The sequence below is a fragment of the Phyllostomus hastatus genome, unplaced genomic scaffold, assembly GCF_019186645.2.
Source record: "Phyllostomus hastatus isolate PE091 unplaced genomic scaffold, TTU_PhHast_1.1 phas_contig_16, whole genome shotgun sequence".
Lineage (NCBI taxonomy): Eukaryota > Metazoa > Chordata > Mammalia > Chiroptera > Phyllostomidae > Phyllostomus > Phyllostomus hastatus.
In genome coordinates, this window is record NW_025333643.1 from 2,574,085 (window position 1) to 2,591,477 (window position 17,393).

The 17,393-nt window shown below is 39.6% G+C and overlaps 1 protein-coding gene across 2 annotated transcripts in view; it reads right to left on the reverse strand.

Moving 5' to 3' along the window:
- The window catches only part of IFT122 (intraflagellar transport 122), a 73,089-nt gene that overhangs the window by 55,126 nt on the left and 570 nt on the right, over positions 1 to 17,393 (reverse strand). For both annotated transcript variants that reach the window (XM_045832396.1, XM_045832395.1), the window contains exons 2-3: positions 4,769 to 4,835; positions 3,334 to 3,418 (exon numbers count right to left, since the gene is read on the reverse strand). In XM_045832396.1, coding sequence (XP_045688352.1) covers positions 3,334 to 3,418; positions 4,769 to 4,835 — 152 coding nt within the window. The remainder of the gene's footprint in view (positions 1 to 3,333; positions 3,419 to 4,768; positions 4,836 to 17,393) is intronic.

Sequence of the window (17,393 nt, forward strand, 5' to 3'; positions counted from 1 at the left end):
AGCTACAAGCTCAGAGTCTAAGCTGGATTTCCCAGTGATGTCACTTACCAGGTGCAGGACCTGGAACAAGCCTCTGAATATGTTTCATTTCCTCATTTGAAAAACAAATGCAACAATAGTATTTACTTCACAGTTGTTGTGAAGAGTAAATGAGATTAAAGGGTTTAGGAAAATTCCTGGATTAGAATCAATGCTAAATATAATTAGCTATTATTATTACTATTATTCCTTCCTATTGCCTCATACTGTTTTTCTTGAACAACAACAACAACAAAACCCAGTTCTTACAAACCTCTGGATCACAGCTGCTTATTAAATACTTATTAAAACTTAAGGGGGAAATCAGAAATAAGCAGATTTAAAGAGCAAAACCGTGATTCAGGGTATTTCCATTTCCAGATCTAAGGGGAAAAGGAGTCATCGACAGACTTCTTAATTGCTGTGTAGGTGTCAATGAAGAGGCACCACGATAAATTGCAAAGAACAAGGGCTCTGCAGTTGGAGGACCTGGTCAGGCCCAGCTCTGCCTGTTACCTGTAATTGTTCCAAGCCCGTTTTCTCACCTGTAAGAGATGATGAGAATCCCTTTTCGTCTGCTTTAGAGGTCTATTGAGAGGATCAAATGAGATAATGTGTGTGACAGGACTCTGCAAAGTGCTGACAAATGCCACTGACAGCAGCTCACACTCTAAAATCCTCAAAGGCCTTAATGGTGTTGCAGGCCCAAGAGTCCTGAAGTTTATAAACTCCAGAGGTCCCACAGGTCTCCCAACAGTATTACTCTGAACTTGAACTCATACATATAAAAAGACATGACTACCATGGCATAGCACACCTGACTGATGACGGCAAGAAATTAGTGCTCTCTTTGCCACTAACCTGCTGTATGATGTTAGCAAGTCACTTAACTTTAGGTCTTCGTGTAGGTCTAAAGCGAAGAGATTGGCCTAGATCAGACTAAACTGTATGCACAAAATTGTGCATATATATGAAGTATGCATTTTTCTAGAAAGGGGTTTATAGCTTTTATTGGATCCTCAGAGGTCTGTCATCCAAAAGAAGTTAAAAGCCTGGAGCCTGAATGATCTCCCAGGTTCATTCAAGCACTGTAACACTGTAACTTTACAATTTCTCAGCAGTGGTCACAGAATGTTACCTTCAATATTATATTCAGTTGACCCACGAGGGAATTGAGACTCAGAGAGATTCAATAACCAACTCAAAGAGATTTTGGAGTTGGAACCTGGAGCCATCTCATTCCAAAGCCTGTGTTCTTTCCACTAATCCCATGCTGTGAGTAGCACGGATCTATTTTTAAGTCAATATCAATTTCTTGCACACATTCTTCGACCACCAGTTCTCCTCTTTCTCATCCCACCTGGTACCCCAATTCCAACAACCCTTCAACTCCACCAGAACCTACCAACTTTCCACTGCCCCTCAACCTTTACAGTCCTCTCACCCCTCCTTACTCAGCTGACAAGTTCAAGGCCAATGAAAATAATCATTGCTTTGCATACACCCTTCACTCCCTTACACTCTTACTTCATTTTCAGAGGTGCTTACAAATCTACCACTTGGTTAAATCCAACTCTCCACTTTCTCCACCCTTGCATCTATGCAGCTCAGAGTGATGGAGAAAGAGACAATCAAACCAACTGATCTCACATTCAATTCATGATCATCAGCTTCAAGTAGGTCCTTCATGTCACCGGGGATCTCACTGTACTTCCCAGGTCCATTTTTTATTTGTTCCTTTTGCCTCAACTCTCTCACACCTCCTTTCCCATCCTCACTCTTAGCTGATTTTGCTTCTTATTTTGCTGAAAGAATAAAGAGAATTTCCATTGGAATCCTACCACCACATGCCCCTAGTGTCAGTACCTGCAGTGACATAACCTGCCTTCTAACCATGCCCCATCTGTGTCCCAGGTCCCAACTCCCCTTAGCCCCCTGACAACTCTCTAATGTAAGACTCTGGCAATTCCCTCCCCATTCTCTTACAGTACAAAATTTCCTCAAATTCAACATGTCCAAAACTGAGCTCCTGATCTCCCACTTTAAGTTTCTCACCTGCAGCCTTCCCCATCTCAGTAGAGGGCAACTTCATCCTTCCAGTCTCTCAGGTCAAAAACCTTGGCATCACCCCTGACTTCTTTCTTCACGCCCCACATCCGATCTATTTGGCTTCACCTTCAAACCATATCCAGAACCTGACCACTTCTCACCACTTCCTCTGCTCCCAGAGGTCGGAGCCCCCAACACCCGTGTTATAAAACTTGCCTGGATGATGCTTCCTCGCTCATCTCCCTGCCCCAACCCTCTCTCCTTGAAGGTTGTTTACAACAACTGGAAGGATCTTTTTAAAATGCAAGTCAAATCAGATCCCACCTCTGCTCAGAACTCTTTAATGGTTCCCTATTTTCACTGAGAATCAAAGCCAAAGTCCTTAAAACAGCCAACATGATCTGGCCCACCCCATGCCTGTTACTTTTCTAACCTCATCCCCTACTGCTCTCTCCGATTCCTGCTGCCCCAGCCCCTAAAGGCACACTCCCACCAGAGACCTTTGTAATGGCTCTTCCCTCAGAAAGGAATTCTCTTCCCCCAAGTGCCCACAGTTAGAATCTCACTGCCTCCCACCTGCAAGTCTTTGCTCACCTGCCCCTGGCTCAAAAAGTCCACCCTCACTACCCTATTCATACTATACCCAATCCACTGCTCCAGCCAAGACTCTCAATCCCCTTATTCTGACCTACTTTTTCTTCTTCTCTAACACTTACCATCTTCCAACACACTGTTTACCTATTTACTATGTTTAGTGTGTATCATCCCTCATACTCTCTTTTCTCCCTTCCCCTCTCCCATGGATATAAGCCCTGTAAGGGCAGGGACCTCTATCTGTTTTGTTTTCTGAAGTACCTCAAGCAACTAGAACAGTGCCCAGCACATAGATGGCTCTCAATAAATACTCGTTGAATTGAATGATTAAAATGAAGTCTAAGAGGATAACGGGGGGAAAGACAGGGAATGGTTTAGTCGAGGAACATGTATAAAGGACCCGTGGACATGGACAACAGGGTGGGGACTGACTGTGGGAACGGGATAGGGGAAGTAGGCGGGGCAGGGGAGAGCAATGGGGGAAATACTGGGACAACTGTAATAGAACAATTGAAAAAACAAAATAAAAAATGAAGTCTAAGAGACATAACTATCTTCTGCAAGTTGTACTTTAGCTTACTGAAAAGAATTCAATTCATGATCATGACCAAGGATAAAAATGGAAAGTTATGAGGCCATTACAGAGCCTGTAAACCCAGAGCAGCCTCTTACCATCCTTTGCATACGCCACACAGTACACAGTGTCTTTGTGTCCCTTTAGGGGCTGAAGTAAAGTGCCATCAGAGGTGTCGTAAACCTGGCAAAAGGGGGATAAAAGTACAGATTATCCACATGGCGTTCATTATTTAGAATTCATACAGGTTGCTGCTGCTATTTTTGTTTTTATAAGAAAATATTTGTCAATATTTTAAATGTATATCAAGTAAAAACTGCATTGAGAAACCAAGAAGAATGTGACAATGTTGGTAAACCCAAGAAGTAGAGGTCTCAATTCTGGGGCTGTCTGTTTACCCTGGTGCATTTTATTACCAGGAACATATCATTAATCCTCAATAAACAAGAATTTACTCTGCAACTTCTCCACAAATTTCACTCATTCTTATGTGAGTTTGGATATATTACCAATCAAGCTAGGCCCACCCAAAGAAAGACAGCACATATAAAGAGCAACCTACTACACGATTAAAATTTTAGTGCAACATTATAGAGGATGTTTCGTATTTGCTACCAAGAGTTTGAAAGTCACAGATCTGAGCTCCAGGTTTGCAAATCAAAGGGAGTATCATAAAATTCAGATGTAATGGGAACTTAGGGTATTTTACAGCTGTGTCACACCTATAAATATGCAGAAATTTTTTAAAAATGCATCTGAGGAATCAAGGCAAGCTTTTCCAAAAATGATTAGTGTGGGAAAAAAAAAAACCTATGAAAAAAATAACTAAAAGGATTTGGACTGTTTACCCTGGGGAAAAGAAGTCTGCAGAACAATTTACTGTGACTTTAAGATTATACAGTTACCACAAAAGAATGGAGATCAGTCAGTCTGCATATCTAGAGACAACAGAGTAAGAGGAAGTCAATTTACGCAGAAGGAAGGAGACATCATACAAAGGTTTTCAGGTCAAACATAAAGAGTTCTCTGAAAATTACTTTTATACACTGGGATAGGTTCCAGAGGGAGCTTATATTCTTTGAAAATATGAAAAATGGCACAGCATCCATATGGAGCTGTTTAGGTAGGCTAGTGCCTAAAAGTTGGGGTCAGGCTGTCTGGCTTCTCATGGGGGAAGCCCCTTCAATCCTGTTGCTTGAATTTTTCAGGAGGACAAAATGTGAACTGACACTAGCCTGGTTTCAAAGACATTTTGATTAATTGTTTTCAACCTTTCATGGGTGTCTCAAAGTAAAAACGGAAAGATTAATGACTCCAAAGGAGGTATTGTTCACAGGTTCCTATCTGATAGACAGTTTACTTACCTGTTTTAAATAGCCCATTTCCTTCCCTATTAAAAAGTAATGGCTGGTTTTTCCGCCCTTGCCTTTTTTTATCTCAAAAAAAAAAAAGGGGGGGGTGTCAAATTTCAGAGTACTTACAAGAAGGAAAGGGAAAAAAGCATTTAAAAAGGAAACTCAGACAAAATCCTACCAGTAATCTGTTTCCTGCAGCCAAAATCAGTTGGGTTCCATCAGGCTTAAAAGCGAGGTCATATATACTAAACAGGAGACAAGACAAAAGGACAATTAGGAACCAAAATGATGAGGTCTGCTAATGGCCAGGAAAGCAAACTTTATTTCCATTATAAAACACTATTTGTGGATAAGGGAGAAAAATAATGTTTAAGAATTGCCTTTGGTTGCAAATTCCATTCCACCACCACACTCTGGCAGCCCATTCAATCACATCCACTGGGCAGTAGCTCTGCGTCCCAGTTTCCACTTGTCCAGAAACCAGACACTAGATGTGATTCAAAGGGTCCACAGTTGAGGGCACTAATTCTCCTAATAATACCATAAAGTCTAGATAATCTGAGAGAACGTGTGAGGGCTAATAAATCCACATATCTCTGAAAAATTGGTCCTTTATTAAAATGTAACTATTTCCAGTAAATCAGATATTTATTGAAAGTCTCTGAGGTGCTAGGCACTAAGAGATACAAGATGCACAAATCACAATCCCTTCCTGTCTTCAAAGAAATCACCATCCAGTGGGAAGGTGTGACTCAGAAACATTCACAAAGAACTACCATATGTCATCTATTCTGAAGCATACATTTTCACAATTTAACATCTCTGAGGTTGGAATGCGTCTTATAATTGATGATGTGTCAGTTTGGCAGCATTTTTTGCTTTCTTAGTGGTATGTAAAATAATGGTATTTTACAATCAATGACCTCTTAGATTAGATGAAATACAGAATATTGTGATAAAGGCTTTAGGAGAAATAAATCCACATCTTACGGTCAATTAATATTTGACAAAGGAGGCAAGAACATACCATGGGGTAAAGACAGTCTATTCAATAAATGGTGTTGGGAAAATTGGAGAGATAACATGCAAAAAAAAAGAAAGAAAGAAAGAAAGAAATTAGACCCCCTTCTTACACCATACACAAGAATAAATTCAAAATGGATTAAAGAATGTCTACAGCCACACCACCCTGAAGGTGCCAGATCTCATCTGAACCAAAATGGATTAAAGACTTAAATGTAAGACTCAAAACCATAAAAATCCTAAATGAAAACATAGGCAGTAAAATCTTGGACATTTCTCGTAAGCAATATTTTTTCTGATATATCACCTATGGCAAGGGAAACAAAAGAAAAATGGAATTACATCAAACTTAAAAGTTTTTGCACAGCAAAGGAAACCATCAACAAAAGGAAAAGACAACCCACTAAATGGGAGAACATATTCTCCAATGATACATCTGATAAGGGGTTAATATCCAAAATACAAGCCCTGGCTGGCGTAACTCAGTAGATTGAGCGCGGGCTGCGAACCAAAGTGTCACAGGTTCGATTCCCAGCCAGGGTACATGCCTGGGTTGCAGGCCATAACCCCCAGCAACTGTACATTGATGTTTCTCTCACTCTCTCTATGTTTCTCTCGCTCTATCTCCCTCCTTTCCCTCTCTAAAAATAAATAAATAAAATATTTAATATCCAAAATACATAAAGAACTTATATAAAGTTAAATGACTTGCCCCAAAATAAACTGCTACTGAATGGAGGTGGAGCCAGAATTCAAATCCAGGCAGTCTGGCTCCAAAGCCCATGCTCTAACCATTATGCTTTGGGGCCTTCGTTATCATTATCATTACCATATGCCAGAGCTGACAAAATAATTAGCAAGAGTTTCCATGCTTTATCAACAGAAAAAAAGGAGCAGTGTATTATAACCTACTCAATACATTTACATGTAGAATTCACAAAGCTTTAACATATATTTAATAGTTGGGAATTGTTAAAGAGTGCAAACTTACATTATCTCATTTGGTGCTATGAGAACATAATGCATCAGGCAGGTCAGGCACTATTGGCCCATTTTTATCAATGAGGAAACTAAAGAACAAAGGCAAGTCATGTGTCTGTTGCACAGCTGGCTGATGGAAAAGCTGGAACAAGGGTTATTGTTACACCCTTTCCAGTTGGGCATCACTCTTCATAGACACAAACACAGACCCTGAGCTCTTCAGCTTCCTCACTGTTATGTGTTAATAGACAGGGCCTTCCTGTTTCTCGGGCTTTCTTTCTCTGTGTCTGGGAAAAATGAACTTGGCACATTTCACACTGAGGAGAAGCGGGGCGGTAGAGTGAAAAGTAGAGGGCAGCTGGGCCCAGAAGAGCTGACCTGTCTGAGCTTTTATCCTCACCTACAAAACAGGGATAGAGAGCTGTGCATAAACCAACCTTGAGCAAAGCACCTGCCACCTGTGGGTTGTACGATGAGGTACTAGATTTTGGAGGGGTCTGCACCTCTCTTATAGTAAACCTAGGATATGTGGCTCCCTTTCTGTCTTACACATATCTAAGCTCCTCAAAGTGGTTCCTGTGCGGCCTGTTTTTTATAAGATCATTTTGGGTTAAATTACCAGAAAATCATTTCTGAGTGTCTCATTTGGGCCAACCCTTAAACTATCCTCCCTCAGATGTGAAAATTCATTTTCTCTGAATACTTGAAATTTGCCTTCCGAAAGTATGACACACATATCTGATTTACCCCAACCTAAATGCTTACTGTACTTAGAATCTGTACAATCCAATTTAGCTCTGAATTATACAGTCTTCTATATTTCACACTGTTTCAGGTACTATCTCATGTCCTTTGCATTAGAGTCATATGCAATTTGAGGGGAATGACTCTGTTTTAGACATTTGTTGACCCACATGCATGGCTTTATCCTAGCTACAAAATGAATAGATACATAATCGACAAACTGACAATATTTTATCTTGAACCCCTTGGACTTTAATTACATCATGAGATCACAGAAGCTCAGAATTAGGAAAAGCCCTAGACCTTGTCATGTAGTCTAACGCCCTGCCAGGGCAGGAATTCCCTGTAGATGGCCATCCAGCCTCTGCTTGAACACTTCCAGGGCTGAGCAGCTCACCCATCTACAGGCAGGCTATTGTACTGTAGGATGTCCCTCTCTTCCACCCTGTCACCTTTTATGAAAAAGATACATCATCAGATTCCATTTCAGAGAGACAGAGGGTGAGTCCTACAAATTGTCCTCTGCCAGTGCTGTGCCTACCCACTATAAACTGAAGTCCCAAGGAGCCTCTCTAAATCCTGCACAATCTGCCCCAGTCCCCCTTACTTGCTTTGGTATCTTCGGCAAATTATTTCACCTTGTTAAGTCTCAGTCTCTTCATCTGTAAATGGGGTAACAGTTCCAACCTCTCATGTTGTGTAGATTAAACAAGGTAATGCTTGTAAACACAGTCGTACCTACAACAAGTACTCAGTAATAGTACCTGGTATGAATTAACTCCAGTAAATATTAGGATTACAGCAGATGCTGGCCTGACTGGAATAAGATAGGCTAGCCAAATAAGGCATCATAGTAGAGATGAACCTGGAGCAGTGCTCTTAAGGAAGAAAATGAAGGAGTTCAGAGAAGAATTATATAGTATTCAGGAAGGGCCTTTGGATAGGAAAATGGAGTCTATAGCTAAACTAAAAAGCATAAATTTGCCCTTGCTGGTGTGGCTCAGTGGAATGAGCATTGTTCTGTGAACTGAAAGGTTTCACGTTTGATTCCCAGTCAGGGCACATGCCTGGGTTGCAGGCCAGGCCCCCATGGAAATAGCGTGAAGGCTGAGAAGTCCCAAACCGCGCCCCCACAAGCCTAGTTTGGGGACTGGGAAGAGAGGCACTGCAGTGATTAAGAGCTACTATGCATATAAATAACAGCTGGCTAGTATTACAGAAATGCTGTTTCCTAATTGCTGTGCTTCCAGAGGCAAGGAAGATGGGCATAACTTTAACCTGTAGCTCATTACAGGAGGTGGATCACCTTGCCTCAAGAGGCAAGGAGGCATTTCATCCTGCCTCACTGGCCACACCTGCCCAGACTGAGAAGGTGTGGGGGGCGGGAAGCTTCGCTGTTACCGCACCTGCAAAAAACAGCAAGGAACTCGCATGAGATGCAAGAAATCCTTCGAGACGTAGAAGACTCGGTGGGAGTATTTAAACTGGGTGCACATAACAATTCGCTTTCTTGGATGCACAGTTCCAGATTAAGAACTGGAGAACACAGAGCCACAGCTAGCTGATGGTGCTGGAAATTGCAGAGCACCGATGACTGAGGAAGCCAGAATGCTGAATGGGAACCTGCCTAGCTAAGCTGCAGACTTCTATTTTTTTTTTTCCTGAGAGATGGTACCTCTGAGTAGCCTGGTTTGGCAAGGGAAGGCAAAACTACGCATGTCTATGGGTGTTTGGGGGTTTGGGGACACGAAAGCAGAATTCTGCCATCATTCTAAATCTCTATAACTTTTAATAAATACTCCCTTTCCTTTTCACCTAACTTTGGCATTAGGAGTTACATTTTCAGCGATGGACAACAGAACCCCAAACCTGTTCCAGAACCTCATGACCTGATGTTCTATTACAACAAGGCTTAAAAGCAAGGCGAGAATCCTAAAAGCTGCAAGAGAAAAGCAGGTAATTACCTACAAGGAAGCACCAATTAGACTGGCATCTGATTACTCAACAGAAACATTTCAGGGCAGAAGTGAGTGATGCAAAATATTGAAAAGCAAGGACCTACAACCAAGGCTACTTTACCCAGTGAGGCTATCATTTAAACCACAGGTGGCAAACACAAGGTCCACAGTCCAGATCTGGCCCTCCCCCTTGTTTTATCTGGCCTGGCACCTTGTTTCTACCCAGCAGCAGTGCCGAGCTCTCACTTAACTGTTAAGGAATAGTTATATTTATACAGTCCTAAAATCACATTTGGCAACTGCGTGACTGATGTGGCCCCCAGTGAAAATGAGTTTGACACCCCTGACTTAAACTTAAAGGAGAGATAGGAGCTTCCTAGACAAGAAAAAGCTAAAGGAGTTTGGTAACAAATGTTAAAGGGAGAAGAGGGAGGAGGAGAGGGAGGAGGAGAGGGGGGAGGAGGGGGAGGAGGGGGAAGAGGGAGGAGGGAGAGGAGGAGGAAAAAGAAAAAAGAGGAAAACAATCTAACAATAAAATGACACTACAAATGTATCTATCAATAATCACCTTAAATGTAAATGGCTTAAATGCTCCAACCAAAAGACAAAGGGTAGCTGAATGGATAAGAAAACAAGACCCATATAAATGCTGCCTCTGACAAACCCATTTCAGATCAAAAGATACGCAGACTAAAAGTTAACAGTTAGAAAAAGATATTTCATGCATTTGGAAAAGGAAAAAAAAGCGGGGTAACTACTTATATCTGACAAAATAAACTTTAAAACCAAGGCTATAGTAAGAGACAAAGAAGGACACTACATAATGATAAAGGGAAGAATCCAGCAAGAGGATACAACCCTAGTAAACATTTATGCACCCAAAACAAAGGAACACCTAAACATGTAAAGCAAATCTTGATGGACATAAAAGGAGAAATCGACAGACATACAATCATAGCTGGGGATTTTAACACCCCATCAACTTCAATGGATAGATCTTTCAGGCAGAAAATCATCAAGGAAAAAGCGGCCTTGAACAGACACACTAATCAATGGATTTAACTGATATCTTCAAGAGCATTTTACCCCAAAGCAGTACATACTTTTCAAATGCACACTGAATGTTTTCTAGGATAGACCACATGTTGGGACACAAAACAAATCTCAATAAATTTAAGAAAGCTGAAATCATATCAAGCATCTCCTCTGACCACAATGCTATGAAACTAAAAATTAAACTAAAAATCAATCACAAGAAGAACACTGAAAATCACGCAAAGACATGGAAGCTAAATAACACGTTAAACAATGAGTGGGCCAACAACAAGATCGAGGATGAAATCAAAAGATACCTTGAAACAAATGAAAATGAGGACACAATAATCCAAAATCTATGGGACACTGGGAAAACAATCCTGAGGGGAATTCATAGCATGTCAGGCCTATCTAAAAAACAACAACAACAACAACAAAAAAAAACAGAAAAGTCCTGGCTGGTGTGGTTCAGTGGATTGGGCAACAGCCTGTGAATGAGAGGTCGCAGGTTTGATTTCCTGTCAGGGCACATGCCTGGGTTGTGGGTCAGGTCCCCAGTTGGGGGCATGCGAGAGGCAACGGACTGGTGCTTCCCTAGCACGTTAATGTTTCTCTCCCCTTCTTTCTTTGAAAATAAGTAAATAAAATGTTAAAAAAAAAGAAAAAGCTAAAATAAATAATCTAACTTCATACTTAAAGGAACTTGAAAATAACAAAATTCAAAGTGAGTAGAAGGAAGGAAATAATAAAGATCAGCACAGAAATGAGTCTCTGAAAACAATACAAAAGAACAATGAATCCAAGAGCTTGTTCTCTGAAAAGATACACAAGCCCTGACCAGTATGGTTCAGTTAGATGGGCCTCAGCCTGCAAAGAGAAAGGTCATGGGTTCAATTCCCAGTCAGGGCACAAAACTGGATTGCTAGCCAGGTCATGATTGGGGGGAGTGCAGGAGGCAACCAATGTTTCTCTCACATCGATATTTCTCTCTCTCTTTCTCCTTCCCTTCCCCCTCTCCAAAAATAAATAAATAAATCTTTTAAAAAAAGAAAGAAAAGATAAACAAGATTGACAAAACTAACCAGATTCGTCAAGAAAAAAGGGAAAGGATACAAATAAATAAAATCAGAAATAAAAGAGGAGAAATAACTGACATCAAAAAAATACAAAGGAGTGTAAGAAAATATTATGAACAATTATATGCCAACAAACTGTACAACCTGGACAAAATGGATAAATTCCTAAAAACATACAATCTTCCAAAAATAAATCAGGAAGAATCAGAGAATCTGAATAGACAGATCACACCTAACAAAACTGAAGCAGTAATCAAAAATTCCCACAGGTAAATTTTAGCAAGGAATTAACACCTCTCCTTCTCAAACTATTTCATAAAATTTAAGAGGATGAAGGCTCCCAAACTCATTTTACAAGGTCAGCATTATCCTAATTCCAAAACCAGGTAAAGACACTACAAAGAAAGAAAATTACAGGCCAATATCCCTGGTGAACACAGACGGCTAAAATCCTCAACAAAATATTGGCAAACCAAATACAGCAAAGCATCAAAAAGATCATACACCATGATCAAGTGGGATTTATTTCAGGAATGCAAGGTTGGTACAAATTTCACAAATCAATAAATGTGATTCACCACATAAACAAAATGAAGGATAAAAGCCACATGATCATACCAAGAGATGCAGTAAAAGCTTTTGATAAAACCCAGCACCCACTTATGATCAAAACTCTCAGCAAAGAGGAAATAGAGGGAACATACCTGAACATAATAAAGGCCATATATGACAAACCCACTGCCAGCATCATGCTCAATGGGCAAAAACTACAAGCGTTCCCCTTAAGATCGGGAACAAGACAGCAATGTCTGCTTTCACCTCTTATTCAACATAGTATTGGAAGTCCTAGCACAGCAATCAAACAAGAAGAAAAAAACGGCATCCAAATTGGAAAGAAGGAGTAAAATAGTCTTTATTTGCACATGACATGATGCTGTACCTAGAGAACGCCAAAGATTCCACCAAGAAACTACTAGAACTGATAAAAGTATTTAACAAAGTAGCAAGATACAAAGTTAATCTCCAGAAATCAGTTGCATTTTTAGATGCCAACAATGAACAGACAGAAAAGTTAAGAAAACAATTCATTCACAATAGCTTCAACAAGAATAAAATACCTAGGAGTAAACCTAACCAAGGATATAAAAGACCTGTACATGGGAAAATTATAAGACACTGAAGAAGATACAGATAAATGGAAGCACATTCTGTGGTCATGGATAGGAAAAATTAACATCATTAAAATGTCCACACTACCCAAAGCAATCTATAGATTCAATGCAATTCCTATTAAGATTCCAATGACATATTTCACAGAACTAGAACAAATATATCAAAAATTTATATGGAACCACAAAAGGCCCCTTACAGCAACAGCAATCCTGAGAAAGAAGAATAAAGTTGGAAGAATCACGCTACCTAATATCAAACTATACCACAAGGCCTTAGTAATCAAAATAACCTGTTTGACATGAAAACAGACACATGGATCAATGGAACAAACTAGAGAGCCCAGAAATAAACCCACACTTTTATAGTCAATTAATATTTGACAGAGGAAACAAGCACATACAATGGGCTAAAGATAGTTTATTCAATAAATTATGTTATGAAAATTGGACCGATATGTGCAGAAAAATAAAACTAGACCATCTTCTTATACCACACACAAGAATAAATTCAAAATGGATCAAAGACTTAAATGTTAGACCCGAAACCATAAAAGTCTTAGAAAACATAGGCAACAAATTCTTGGATATTTTAGAAATTTTTTATCAGATATATCTCCCCAGGCATGGGAAACAAAAGAAAAAATAAACAAATGGGACTACATCAAATTAAAAACTTTTGCACAGCAAAAGAAAACATCAACAAAATAAAAAGACAACCCACAGAATACGAAAACATATTTGCTGATACATCTGATAAGGGGTTAATACCAAAATTTATAAAGAACTTACAAATCTCAACACCAAAATACCAAACAACCCAATTAAAAAATGGTCAAAGGACCTAAATAGGCACTTCTCCAAAGAAGTGCCGTTAGATATATGAAAAGATGCTCATTAGATGGCCATTAGATATATGAAAAGATGTTCAACATCACCAATCATCAGAGAAATGCAAATTAAAACCACAATAAGATACCATCTCACACCTGTCAGAATGGCTGTCATCAAAAAATCAACAAAGAAGTGTTCATGAGGATTTTGAGAAACGGAAACCCTTTTGCACTGTTGGTGGAAATGCAGACTGGTACAGCCACTGTGGAAAGCAGTGCAGTGAAACATCAAAAAATTAAAAATGAATCTGCCTTTAGACCAGCAATTCCACTTCTGGGGACATATCTGAAGGAACCCAAAATACTAATTTGAAAGAATAGATGTATCCCTAAGTTCACTGCCACACCAAGATTCAGAAACAGCCCAAGTGCCCATCCATCACTAGATGACTAGAGATAAAAAGCTGTGGGACATTTACACAATGGAATTCTACTTGGCTGTAAAAAAAAAATTTTTTTTTTACCCTTTGCAACAGTATGGATGGATCTGGAGAGTATTATGATAAATGAAATAAGCCAGAGAAAGACAAATACCACAATTTCACTCATAAGTGGAATCTAATGAACAAACGGAACTAACAAGGAAAACAGAGACAGACTCATAGGTGGAGAGCAGATGACAGCTAGTGGGGGCAGGGGAGGGTTGGGTCAGGGGGTGGAGGGATTGAGCAAAAAGGAAGCACTCATGGACATGGACAACAGTGTGGTGATTGCTGGGGAGAGGGGTTTATAAGGGGACTAAATGGTAATGGAGAAAAAATACAATAAAGATTAAATTTGAAAAGAAGAAAGAAAAAATAGACATTAGCCATGGGGAATAAGTACACAATTTGATGTGGAAGGTGACTGGGAGTCAGTGTAGGTTTATGAGAAGTGAGTAACAGATCATAGTAACAGGACTCAAAACAGGTAATTCTTCCTGCTGACATGTAAAGGTGAGATTAAGCAAAGACCAGAGAGGAGACAGCAGCTTGTTTAGTTGTGAAAAACTTATCTTTGACATCTGGATTTTTTGTGTTCTACTATCTACCTCTTATAGTTTCCTGTTTTGTTTTGTCTCGTTCTGGGCTATCAGCTGGCATATGCAGCTGCCATCAGAATTGCTGGTCTATAGAACCCCTACAGCCTGTATTCTAATAGCTTGTTTCAAACCTGTAATGCCCAAATACCAATCTTCATTCATCATCCATTCACCCACTTATACACTCATTATCATATCTATCCAACTATCCACCAAATAGTCGTAACAACTACTGACTTATTTGAGGCTCTGGAATAATTTGGAAATGAATAAAACATAGCTGCTGTCTTTAAGTGTTTTATAGACTTCTGGGATAAACAGAATCACAAATAACTCTTACATTAGATGAACAATTTTTTACTTTTTTCATCTCATGGCACACATAAAGTAATTACTAAAATTCTGCAGCACACCAAAAATGTATTTTTTGCTGATCTGACAAAAAAATAGATAAAATTTTGATTCATTCACATGGAACAGCTATTATTGTGCTGGCTGTTGTCATTTTTTAATTTGACAATCCAGTATGTCAATGCAAGAAACATCCAAATCTGTAAGAATTTTTATGAATTTGAGCCAAACTGACAATTGCTGGGATGAAAAGCCTCAATGAATTGAGAAAATGTTCCAGAGAATGGCAAGTTAGCACCTTATTTCATACATCAGATTCGAAAGAGAAGATGTGCCCTAGCTGGTATGGCTCAGTGAATTGAGTGCCAGCCTTCCAACCGAAAAGTCGCTGGTTCAATTCCCAGTCAGGGCACATGCCTGGGTTGTGGGCCAGGTCCCCAGTGGGGGATGTGTGAGGGGCAACCACACATTGATGTTTCTCTTTCTCCCTCCTTTCTCCTCTCTGGAAATAAATACATAATTTTATTTTTAATCTATTTTTATTTTTAATTGTTCAAGTACAGTTTTCTGTCTTTTATTCCCATCCCAGCCTACCTCCCATTATTTTTTTTAAGACCCTAAGGGATTGGTGTTAGATTAGGTAGGGAGAAAGCAAAGAAAACGGAAGGGGTACCGCTGGGATTGGATAAAAAGTAAAATGATAGACACATCTTCTACATAGGTGAGTACAGGATAGTAATAGTCAACAATTAACATGATAACAATGAGGGGATTTGTAGCCTCTGCTCTGGTGTGGTGGTTGTGCTCCAGAGGTTTGGGAAAAAGGGAAGTTACCAGACTTTCCAAAGATATGTTATCATAGATGCAAAAAAAGAACAGACTCAAGGTAAAGATTGACTTTATCAAAGAAAATTATAGCATAGGACAATGACTGCCAGCGATCATCGGCTTTTATTTAATAAGTTTTAATTTCAGACCATCCTTTGCAGTTACTTTAGGTCTCTGAGTTTGTAAGGCTGTCACACAGGCCTTCCCCTGGATTTGTCAGGATTCATATGTGGACAAAGTGTCCCTAACTAGTCAGGTATTGCAAGTTTTAAAAATGCGGCACACCGGCACACCGGTGTGCCTGCTGTGGCACACTGGTTGAAAATCATTGCACTAGACAGATTCTAAGTACCACGAGAGAGGAATAAACAAAATTCTATGCCAGGGGTTGAAAACTGGGAGCAAATCAGGCTGCATTTGGCCAGCAAATATTTTGTTTGGCCCACATATTTGTTTGCTTTAAAATCAGACTCCAACATTTAAAAATTAGGACATTTCTCATAAAAACCCAGATTCCTCGTGTCTAGTGAAAATAGGAAGATCTGAGTACACTAGGCCAATTCCTGCAGGGCGGTAATTGGCAGGATCTGGGCAGCAGCTGCCCCTTGTAGGCAGAGCTCTCCAGTTTGCCACACTCTTTGCCACTCCTATTACACCCTGACATCAAAGCCAAATGTTCAGTTGCCAGTCATCATCAGCTTGTGGGTACTTTTTTATAGTAGAGTTAAGAGAAAGGTAAAAGAGAAATTTTTAAAACTCAAATTTCTATTAAAAGTAGAAGTAATAAACTATGTGTTTCAAGAAAAGTGGATTGTAGAATAGAAAAATACTTCTAGGAAATCCAACAGACAATTCCTCGTTTAAGATGCACATAAGATCTTCCATTTATGTTGTGAGTTTGCAGCCTCTGTAATACAAAGAAAAGCATTAGCTTTGAAATGAGGAAGACCTGAACTTGAAAGCTGGCGCCAGCACTTACTCACTGTGTGACCTTGGCAATTTATTTGCCCTCTCTGTGCTTTAGTTTCTTCATATATAAAATAGAGGTAATTACCTACCTCAGAGGGCTGTTGTCAGGTGACAATGAGATAAAAGATATAATATTCTCAGCTAGTGCCTGGCACATGGTAAATGTTAGCTCTTACTAGTGCAGAGTACAAAAGAGAGCAACCATCTCCAAAGGGAGCCTTTACAGGATGTTTAGGGTTTCATTGTGAGATGAGGAAAGAAGGCATGCTTTCTTCACACAGAAAAGCCTAAGAAAAGACAGAAAGGATGGCAAATATCCTGTGTCAGTGGCCAAAACAGAGGCTTAACAGTGAAGCTGAAAATATCATCTATGCAAAAATTTTAAAAGTCAGGCTGAGGAGATCTATCCAGTAAGTCAGTATTTCTCAAAATGTATCACTGTGTGATGGATTTAGGTGATAAAAATGGAACAGGACATTTAATAACATTGAATCATAAGGTGAGAATGTCATTCTCTTTCGATTCTCTTTCAAACCTTCTACAATAATTAAGCATAGGAGAAGCTCTTGGTTTGATGCTATTCATCTCAAGCACCTCTCTAACCACACTTGCTAAACCTCCATTTCCAGAGACAGCAGACCTCAGGCTCCGTAGCAACATTATCTAGCTACAACTTAATTAACAATTTTGTTTCTCCTTAAGTTTTACAGTTTCCTTATAGCAAGCGAATTTTTGATTTTTAAATGTGGAGCAAT